This window comes from Odontesthes bonariensis, chromosome 3 (assembly GCF_027942865.1).
Source record: "Odontesthes bonariensis isolate fOdoBon6 chromosome 3, fOdoBon6.hap1, whole genome shotgun sequence".
Lineage (NCBI taxonomy): Eukaryota > Metazoa > Chordata > Actinopteri > Atheriniformes > Atherinopsidae > Odontesthes > Odontesthes bonariensis.
The window spans coordinates 19,641,143-19,652,576 of record NC_134508.1 but is presented as its reverse complement, the minus strand read 5'-3'; the positions used below and the strand labels follow the sequence as shown (position 1 = coordinate 19,652,576).

The window sequence follows — 11,434 nt, the reverse complement described above, 5'->3', positions numbered from 1 at the left end:
GTGTTAAACATCATGGAGGTTTAAAAGGGAGAGACTGGAGAGCAGATGCGCCTTAATATCAGAAGAGAACAGCTCACAATCAATTATTGGGTAAACTTACAAGGTCATATCAAATGATTCATTAGCAATTTTACAGCACACATATTTAGAAAGCAGACCAGAACTTCTGATTGAGATTCAGCAAACACTATGTAGAGTAAATATGAAGGGGTTGAGAGTTCAGTTTCTGTGGATACCAGCACATCATGCGTGGGAATGAAATATCAGATAAGGATGCAAAGGAAGCCACTAAAAGTTGTCCAGGTTGACTTAACTATCAACTCCAGTAAAACAAAAATAAAAAAAAACAGTAAATGAAGGATGAAAAAATCAATGGGAGGAGGAAAGGAAAGGATGATGGTTTTACAAAATTCAAAGAAAAACAGGAGAAATGAGAAGCAAAGGGAGGAACGACTCAGACTTGGACAGACTGGTTTAAAGTGCCCGTTATTCATTATAGGGAAACATCGCACTGGGAAATGTGACTACTGTGGAGAAGATGATACCAATACTTTTTGTTACACTCTCAGAAATGTAAGGGGGAAAGAAGGCAACTGATTCAAAACCTTGATAAAATTAAAGTTAAGATGTGAAAGTTTTCAGGCCTCATTCCATTACACAGACTCATCATATCAGAGGATATGCATTGATTTGTTCTTCTTCTTTCTTTCAAACTTCATTAATGATATAGATGTGTTGAAATTAAATTAAATAGATTGAAATCAAATTTGAGACAGTGGCTTATGGCTGGCGTCTGGGTGTGCCAAACTTTCTGCACTCAGTAGAATTTCTTCAAAGTGTAATATTGCTCAATGACTGATGAAAATCAAATAGCACAAATTACTTTTGTCTTGCTCCCAAACATTATACATTTTGTATTTCGACTGGTTTGGGTATTCAAACCCCATCTTTGTTGAGATATCTGTCGCTGTACATTACACGTTTTTTAAATCAGGTTTGACAGAGAGCGAGAGTCTTAACAGAGTCTTAACAGCATAGAGTCTGCATGTCATGTTATCTTTTACGCGTGTAATTCCTTTGTATAGAAAGGATATTTATATGAAGTTATTTACAGACGACAAGTGTAAAATACTGAGTTGTTGCGAGACTTGTAAACCTTCTTTTTACTTCTACTTAAACGAAACCTCAGAAGTACAAAGGACATCACGTTCAGGAGACCTTGCTGGCACAGAACAAGAGCAAGAATTAGTAGATAATTAATCAACACAGCAACCACCATTATGAAAGTATTCATGTAGACAGACAACACATATTTGATCCAATTAGCTTTATTTGCACATACATATTCTTTCACACATCTTTGCAAAGCTCATTCTGCAAAGACCTTTTCAGTTTATCATATTCCCTTTGTAAGCATTGCCTGTCGGTTACATGTTCATTCATTTTCACACATCTTTGGTGAAAATGTGGTTTGCACAACAAGAGGATAGCAAAGCTTCTAAAACAAAAGCAGACAGATTAAGTTAATCTCAGTCCGTCTTTTAAGGTGTGTCGGCAAAAGGGCAGTGTCAGAAAGTTTCTTGGTGAGTCATATCTATGACACAAACTACTAAAATCCTGTATTTGAACTACCTTATCTCAGCCTGTAGTTTAATTCTCTACTATAAATGCGTGGTCGTCTAAGGCTTCCACAGGATTGCACTGTAAATCAAGGCCTCAAGTGGTTCATCAATAAAGTGGTTTTGCACAGCCCTACAGATGACACAGGTGTTTAGCAAAAGTTTGGTTTTCTTACATAGCACCAGAGTGACGCTGTCTAAAGGAATTCATCCAAAGCTGCACCAATGCTGAGAGACACATTACCAGACAATGAAACACATAACTAATGAGAAAGAGGCATAGGTACAGTAGGTCATTTTAGTTTTTTTCTATTGTTCAGCATTCTACTTTTTTTCTATCACGGCACTGGCCTTCACATTATTTAGTGAGTTTGCATCTACTCGTCCTTGTCAGCGTTACCAGAGTCACTCTCCTTCTCCCTTCTGGATTCCTGCACCACCTGATGTAGAAAGCAACACAGAGATTAGTTTTAAAACCTGACAGGATACATAGCTTGTTCTACACAAGTTCAGATTTTTAAAAAAGAATTTCTACAGCGGTGTTGTACCTCTCCATCTCGAGTCTCCACTGTCTTGATGACCACAGTCCTCTTGCTCTGGGCGTCTGGAGCTTTTTCGTAATCTGTGGAAAGTGGGATTCAAACACTGATGAGATTCATATAAATTCATATATATGACTGCGTCACTAAACCATCAGTCATGTACAGAATTGTTATTAAACAGGGAAAAGTTGCATGTTTTAAATTTCATTTTTGGGATTGTGTGTTAATTTTAAATGCTTTCAGCAACTTATCCCAGTTTTTTCTGTTTTCCTGCTGCTACGAAAAAGCTGATTCGAAGTCTGATTTGTGCACCCAAATGGATTCCTCTTCATAGAAACATCAACTGAGACTTATGGTTCTTGTAGTACTTAGAGCTATTCTTCAGGCTATACTAAATTGCTCAAAATTGACCCTGAAAGTATTGAAGTCAGAGAGTCAATCAGAACAGAGATAATACCTCCCAAACAAGCTGCATCTCAGTTACAACTAAGGTGCACCTTTAAGACCTTAAAACTTCAGCCTCAAATCTAAATTAGTTTGTGAAAATAGAGTTTATCTTACCTCGCTCACCAAGATGATTGCTCATTCCAATATGGAGGATGGGAACAGAAATCCTATGAGGAGTAAAAATGAATTTAAGCCTTTACAACCTGTAATGAAAAGTGATTTGCTGTGCTAAAGCATATCGATTACTCTGAGGTTTGCTCTGACATGGACAAAAGAATGAATAACAGATGGCAAACAATGCAGTGTCGCGATTTGAGCCTTGGGATTGTGCTCTGACTGCTTAAGCTGTGAAATCACAAATATGTGAGAACGTCAATAATTAAAGCAAGACATGAACATTCCCCCCACCTGCTCTCCTCCCCCTCCAGCAGTTTGCGGTAGGTGGCAATCTCAATGTCCAGAGCCATTTTGACATTGAGGAGGTCCTGGTACTCCCGAAGGTGACGAGCCATCTCCTCCTTCAGGTGGCGGATCTCTTCCTCAAGTCGGCCCATGTTGTCCTGGTAGTTGCCGATCTCATTGCTGAACTGATCCTCCATTTCACGCATCTGCCTGAGCAGAGCTTCATTCTGAGAAAATACAGCAGCACATCAGATTAAAGAAGTTTAAGCACTTTTGAGAACGTAAATGCATTCATATGGACGAGCAACAGCTGGTGTTTGGTCTCACTGTGTTCTTCAGTGCATCAATTTCACAGTTGAGAGACTGCATCTGCCTCCTCGACTCGTTGGCCTCCTGCTTGGCCTGCCTCAGAGCATCAGTGTTGCGCTTTGCAGACTCAGTCAAATCAGCAAACTGCAAGAGGAAATAAAGAACATAAAAATGAACAAAGAGATGTGTGCCTGTTATACGTGTTTGTTTGTTTTTTTAAATCCCATCGACCCACCTTGGACTTGTACCACTCCTCAGATTCTTGCATATTCTTCTGAGCAATGTTCTCGTACTGGGCCCTGATGTCCCTCAGGGCACCAGTGAGATCTGGCCTGGAGCTGCTGTCCACCTCCATCTTCAGCTGCTGGGTCTGGACACTCACTTGTACATCTTGGATTTCCTGATAAATTGAGCATTTACAAATAAGCAGACACCCATAAAATGATGGTTTGCGTTTATTTGTTTCCACTTTATGAAAATACTTTTTTTAAATTATTCTTTGCAAGTGCCGATTTTCTGTAAATGCACCTGAAGCTTAAAACTGCTGAATTGATTAATTTGTAATTTTTTTCTTAGAATCTGAGGATTGCATTATTTAGTACAGTGTTAAGAATTTATGATACAATATAAAATGATGTATTTTTGATGGGTGACTTCTTAAAGATAGTGCCTACTTGTTTCACTGTGAAGAAGAGCAGAGACAGTATCACTTACCTCGTCATGGAGTTTCTTAAGGAATTCAATCTCATCCATCAGAGATTCGATCTTCCTTTCCAGCTCCAAACGGGCCAATGTAGCATCATCCACATCCTAGTTATTTTAAGGGGAAAAATGAATAAATGCATTAAAAATTGCAAAAGAAATCAAGAGCTGAAACTCCATATGAGCTAATATCAAGTAGGCTTCATTTGATATGTGATTTTTTTTTTTGCTCTCAGACTGCAGGGTTACTTGTTGTTCTTAGACTTTCTGAAAGTAGAATGGGAGGCAGAGCCTTCAGTTATCAGGCCCATCTCTGTAGAACCAGCAACCAGTTTGGGTTCAGGAAGCAGACACCATCTCTACCTTTAAGATCAGGCTTAAAATGTTCCTTTTCGATAAAGCTAATAGTATTGGAGTGACCCTGAAACATCCCATAGTTATGTTGTTATAGGCCTAGACTGCTGGGGATCTCCCATTATGCACTTCTCCTCACTCTGCTCTCTTTACTCTCCATGTACATCCTGGTTCTGCCAGAGGTTTCTTCCTGTTAAAAGGGAGTTTCTTCTTTCCACCGTCACCCGGTGCATGCTCAGGAGGGGGGACTGAATCGAAGAGAATTTTCTATACAAGCTGCCGGTTTGCTCAGCAAAGCAACTTTTCTTTTAAACTGTCATTTTATGAATTGGATTATTTTGGATTTTAATTGATTAGATTTCATTGGATTAAGATTGTATTCCATGAATGGATTACATTTGTCTTGAATTGGACTGTATCTTTGAAGTGCTGAAGAGATGACATTTGTTGTAATTTGGCGCTATATAGAAAATAAAACTGAACTGAACTGAATTGAACTGACATTGCAAGTGAAGAGCTGGAAATAGAAAAAAACTAACGATTTTGACCTGCTATTTGAATTGGGAGACTCAGCAATCACTGTGGTATTATTGATCTATTGAGCTTAGTGTTTACCTTGCGGAAGGCAACCAGGTTGTTCTCAGCATCTGCCCTCTTCTGGGCTTCTTCCTCCAGCCTGAGAGTGAGAGAAAACATTTTCAACAACATGGAGATACAATAATCTTCTTTAAAAAAAAAAAAGTGACAATATCATGCTAACTATATTTATTCTACATTTGTTTATTTGGACTAGTATCACCCTTCCCTTCAAAGTTTGCACCAGGGCATCAGCTGGCCAAAAGATTCCTGGATCAATCTGTTAATTCATTGTTCCGTTAAAAGGATTTTGGAAGTGTGCCCAGTGGGACCAGCAGCCGCTCCTTTCAACTGCTGTGGTATCACTGCAGTTCAATAAGGTCATCTGCACAGGCACAATCAGGTTATGTGCATGTGCTTTCTATCTGAAAAGATCATTTAAGGTGTCATTTTCAAGGTTGTGGAACATGCTTTTGTGAACTGTTAAGCACAAATAAGCAAAGAACTAAAAATGAAAAGCGGTTGTTTTTTTTCAATTTCAACAACACTTTAAATTTTTTCAAACTCCCAGTTAAAACGCACCACCCACGGTGATGAGTAAACCAAAAAGAATACCTAATATTAATATCCTCTCTGATTGATCGACTGTATCTGTGGATGTGCAGTTGAACCCTGCTCCATCTGTTCTGTCAGACAGAGGTCTTGCCCAGGCTGGACACAAAGTGAATTAGTGGGTCCTACTTTCTCATCTTTAATTCATGCTGTGTTACCCGGGGTACTTTTGTCCTAATGGGATCTCTGGCACCATCCCATCAGCCGAGAGGGACATTTAAATAAACCTAATGGAGTCATTGAGTCACATTGATTTTTCCTGACACTATTCTCACCCCGCCTGATACCCAACCTCTTTTTACTCTGGTCCCATGTCCTCTCGTTACCCTCCCAGCTTCTCAGCCAGCCCCACCCTGTGTCTGGTCCCTTTATCCTTCTCTGTTCTCTGCTCATCGACCGGCGTGCTTGCATCGCTGTATGTGTGTTTGTAAAAGTCTATAAAGTTGTCTTATTTAAGAGGCCCTGTCCGAGTGCGGCATGAATATCTGAGTCACAGTTTTCTGTTGGTCATTTTGCTGATATGTGTTGAGCTCATTCATAGCACACGAACCATCCAAAGACGTTATGTACTTTAATCAGACATGAAAGCATGCTAATATGCTATGCAGTGCAGCATCCTCTATGATGCGGCTGCCTTTGTGCCACGCCCTAAACCACCAGTATCACTGAAGTGAAGTCTCTATGGTCCCTCTGGGTTTAAAGTGGACCATGTATAGTATGTTAGAAAAACTGTCAGTAATAGAAACAATGATGATCATCACAGATGTGCCGACAACAAGTGAACACAGAAATGTTGGAATCATTGTTGCAAGGATGTGACACTATCTATCTATCTATCTATCTATCTATCTATCTATCTATCTATCTATCTATCTATCTATCTATCTATCTATCTCTCTGTCAATCTTATCTTTTCTTTTCTTCACACTGATACCAACCTCTGCTTGACAAGATTGAGGTCCTCAGCCAGGTTGTCCCTGTCCAGCTGATACTGGTCCCTCTCCTTGCCGACTGCGTCGAGCTGGCGCCGCATCTCCCTCAGCTCATCCTGGAAAAGCTCGGTGGCCCGGTTGGGCTGGCCGTGCTGCTGCTGGCCCTTGAACTGGTTGAGCTCCTGCTGCAGCGCACCGTTCTGCTGCTCCAGATATCGCACCTTCTCAATGAAGCTGGCAAAGCGGTCATTGAGCTCCTGCAGCTCAGCCTTCTCATTGCTGCGGGTGGTGAGGAACTCCTGGTTAATGGCCTCAGACAGGGAGAAGTCCACCTTGTCATAGGAAAGGCGAGGCTGCTGAGGGCTGGCGCGGGAACGCTGTTGGTGGTAGGTGGTGGATCGGGATGCTACCACGGGTGACATGGAACGCATGTAGCGTCCAGCAGAAACAGGCATGCGGCTGGACACAGGGGAGTAGGAGGTCATGGAGATGGGGTGAGGGCTCCCAAAGGTGCGCCTGTAAGAGGTAGAAGAATGCATTGAAGAATGGCTCATGGTTGCTCTGGTTCTGGAAAAGTGGAGAGCTGAAGGCTTCTAGATGCTATTGAAGCAACAGGACATCCGACTGAAGAGTGCAGAGGGTTTTTATGCAGTCAGGCCCCATCTGCATCACGCCTCCCCCCTCCCTCAGCTCTCCTCACCCCACCCACATGAAGCCATCCCTTCTCAATCCCTCATCAGCATACAAGCTTTGGCCACTCCCTGCCCCACAAAGATGGACCCTGCCTCTCTGTGATTTTACTAGCGCTGTCTCAGTTGCGACACTTCCATCCTTTTAACCAGAACACTTGGCAGAAAGCCAGAGTGGCTTCCCCATTAGTGCTCTGATAACTAGAGATGTACCCCCAAGTCCACACCTCCGCCCCCCTCTGATTTATGCCGTCCTTGTCACTTTGCCAGCTGCTTACTCATTTAGTTTAGTTTCTCCACATGATTCCTATACATACATTTATATATGACTCCACTCTGGCCTCCACTGCTTATCTTAACATCACTATCAAATGTGTCTGTCAAGGATTCAGTTTCCTAGTTCTGAATAAAATAATTTAAAATTCTAACCTAAAGTCATATCATATGGATACATTGATTTGATTCTTTTCCTCCTGCATTTGTCTCCATGCCGCTCTCGTCTCTGTCTGTCTCTCCTTTTACAGTAATGGAATACTTTATTGATATTCCAGGCGTCTGGGGCAGAGCCATGACTCTGCAGTTATTTTATCCCTTTGGAAAAGCACTCTACCCTGTAATCCCCGTTAGAGTTTGAGTTGTCAGATAACTCCATTTGATTGCCTGGTCAACTGGAGGTTTTTGGGCCACAGTCAGCGAGACTAAGTATCCACAGATGACACTGCTGTCATGGCAGGTCCATAGACTCATTTGACTTACCGGAAAACAAAGATTACCAGGATGAAAATACCCCGCCCCACACACACACACACACACGCACACACACACACACCCCTCCAAAATGTAGTAGCTAAACATGAACATATTTAAGGCAATTTAACAGTCAAACTAGATAATAGAACTTCACTAAAAAGGCAGAAGAAACGTTAGAAGATGATGTAAAGTATAAGTGCGAGGTTGATAAACAATGAAAAAATATTTCAGAATATAAAATCAACCCCTGAACACAAGGATGAGGTTTCGGATGTTCTGTATAACATCAGAAGACTTTAACTTACAACATGTTTACAACCATGAAAGTCAAAGATAAGTATTGAACAAGAATGTAGACTATATTTTGCAAGGCAGCACCTTCACACCTTTCTTCAGTCTGTGTGTGTGCATGTGGGAGTGCTTTAGGCCATTTTTACTGAGGTCTCAAAGCTACCACAGCCACAGTATTGCAGAGCGTGCTCTGTGTCGACTGGGTGTGGCACTTTCTTCCTTTTGTGTCGCAACTGATGTGATGCTCCTTTTGATAGAATCGTATCTATTTATGCTCCCCTGTATGTCACAAGAGGACTTTGCATATTTTGTGACATACCGGTATGTTGATATTTACCTACAGACGGTTGCCTACACTCAGTCTACAGGCTTTATCCAAAGCACAGCAGTTTTCTAATTAAATCTAATGGGTTTCCTCTTCCTGTTTCCTTTTCCTGGAGCATCTCCAGTGCCCTGTGATAAAAATAAACTAACATCTTTCTTTGTCTGTCTGTTTTTTGCAAACACTTAAGAACATACTTTGTTCTACTCCTTCTAAATCTGCTTGGCTGCCGTGGCTGAGGTCTGGCTTTCTGTGTGAAAAATGGCCTGTTAGACATAGCTGTGTAATCTAATCAACCTGCTCCATGGTCAGTAAGTCTCTCCTCTCTTTCCCTCCCCCTCTGACCCACCCTGTCTCACTCTCTCTCCACAGAGCACAATCTCACTTTCTACATCCTGCCACATAAGGTAGTATGTTGAAAATCAGATCTGTATCAGTGTTGGGACTATCTGCATTTCTACACTATAATTAACGGTGTGGATGTATGCAACTTAAATGGGAAAAAAAAAAAAAAAAAGACAGAAATCTATGCATTTAGAGTTGACTGTGTGAGTAATACTAACCTTTGGCCAGATGCCACCATTAGCAAATGATCCCTCTGGTTCTCAGAGAATTCCTACGGGAGCCGCGAATCTTACTTTGCTTCTTCGACACTGTCAGGCTAGAATGTCTGTTCCCATTTCAACACAGTATGTGTGTCAAATTTCAGCCATTTAGATATCTAGATATTTTTGATTAATTGGAAAACAGGAAATAAACATACTGCGGGATGATTTCATTAATGTGAGATGAGATCCGGCTTATATTCTTATTTAAAATTCACAGATTGGGTGTGGTCTCTCATGGGAAATCTGATCAAATTTAAACAGCAGTCAGCTGTGACATCAGCACAAAGCAATGCTGCATAAAAAGTGTCAATGAAAACGTGATTTTAAGGACACTTAAACTTAAAGCCAACCCCCCCAATGTAGACCAATGTGGGGCCAGCTGTCCCAGCTGTCATTGGGTGAGAGGCAGGATACACCCTGCACAGGTTGTCAGTCCATCCCCGGGCCACACAGCAACAAACAAGACACACAACCATCCATGTCACTCCTAGGGACATTTTAGAGTCACCAATTAACCTAACCTGCATGTTTTTGGTTGGTGCGAGGAAGCCCGAGTACCCGGAGAGAACCCACGCATACACGGAGAGAACATGCAAGCTTCACACAGAAAGGCCCCATCCGGGATTCAAACCAGGAACCCTCTTGTTGTGAGACGACGGTGCTAACCCTGACAAAAACTAGTTTTTGTAAAAAATAAAAGGAATGGAGACAGTGAGGGCTTCTTTTTTATCAGAACCCTTGCATCCTTGAAAAGTAACAGAAGCAGTTATGTGTAGAAAGAATTTCAAACCATGCATGTGTTCTTCTAAGAAGTGACCATGAAAGGTACAGTAAGTCCAAAGCTAGAAAAATTTACATTTCACACAACATTCACGTTTACTGGGAAAACTGTATGGCCCCAGCAGTGTGTCTTCCTAAAATGGAAGGTCACAAAGAAGGTAAGCGTGAAAAATGAGATTGCTTTAGATAGAATACGATGGATTAGGCAAATATCTGAAGTTATGGAAATTATAACTTGGAATGGGTCATTTTTAAACAGCAGCATTTGATTGATTGTCAGTGCTGCTACGCAATTTTAACACTGCATGTGCTTTCACAAAGATGTTATTGAGTGAGTCTGAAGGATACACTGGTGTAGAAAAGTTGTTCATGAGTGATATAGTTTGAGTATTTCATGGAGGAAGGGATGGATTTGTCAACTGAAGAAAAGGTTAGAAGTGGTAGCAGATAAAGAAAACTTTTTACCAGTTTTCTTTATCTCTTATTATTTAATATTGCAACTACTAGTTTGTTTTAAATGACTTATTTACATTCAGCACACAGTGGCTGTAATTCATAATACAGAGAAAGAAATGTATATATTTAGCATTGAAAAAAAACAATTTGAAGCTCATTTTGCAAAGATGACAGAAATGCTGATTGTAGGCTGCTGTGATACTTATTGTTACAGTCTTGTAAAGGTTTCTGCCTCGCTGAGGACAGATGAAGGTAACGGCATCCTTTTAAGATCCGTTGCCAGGGAGTGGTAAGCAATAAAAAGCCATTCAGATTAATCAGAGCGGTGCTGCTGCCGGGGTGGTGTGACCTCACTGACTCATCTCGAGTTTCTCTGCCCACTCTAACGTCAAAAGTTTAAAAAAGGCCGGTCATTTGCCAAAGAAAAAAGCAATACCATTTGAATCTTTCTTTAGTGTTTTAGGTGGCTTGCTTTGTGCTGATGATGCAGCAGACTATTAAAAGCTACAGGGCTGTAAAGGCTAAGATAGAGATCATATGTGAAAATTGATGGCCTCCCAGTAGGGCTGTTGTGTTGTCTCCTGGCTGTAGACTCAGGGGAGAGTGGAGATGGCTGAACTGTAGGTACATGTGGCAAAGAGCCATGTTATGGGTTGAAAATGATTGATAGCTCTGCTTTACAATTACGGTAATGGAATACTGCAGTGTTACACAAGTCTGTTGGATGGAGATTAATATGTACTGTAAGCAAAAAGAACACTGTCACTGAATAAGCATTGGGTGCATTATTGGCACACACTAATGTAAACTGCCCCTTGATGTTCCAACATGTTTTGGTAAGAAAGGTTTAATAATATTCAAATTTTTTGTGACTCTTTCACAACCACACAACTGTATATAGAGCAGTTTTCTTATCAGTAATACAGTAAATGAAGAGAAAAAGAAACAGCAGAACAAAATTCTTGCGGAATCCATACATGTGGGCCATGTGACTGAGAAATACCTCTCCCTTTATGTTCCTGTTGCCCCGCTCCTTTGTTCAT

General features: G+C 41.0%; 1 protein-coding gene across 1 annotated transcript; it reads right to left on the bottom strand.

Annotated features, from left to right (window-relative positions):
* Window positions 1-1,339: 1,339 nt before the first annotated feature.
* Window positions 1,340-7,100, bottom strand: prph (peripherin). Its single transcript, XM_075462088.1, has 9 exons — window positions 6,502-7,100; window positions 4,991-5,051; window positions 4,034-4,129; window positions 3,555-3,719; window positions 3,338-3,463; window positions 3,017-3,237; window positions 2,723-2,775; window positions 2,168-2,241; window positions 1,340-2,059 (listed from the first exon to the last, which is right to left on the bottom strand). The coding sequence occupies exons 1-9, from the start codon at window positions 7,047-7,049 to the stop codon at window positions 1,997-1,999; spliced, it is 1,407 nt and encodes a 468-aa protein (XP_075318203.1). The 5' UTR covers window positions 7,050-7,100; the 3' UTR covers window positions 1,340-1,996.
* Between the last annotated feature and the right edge of the window lie 4,334 nt (window positions 7,101-11,434).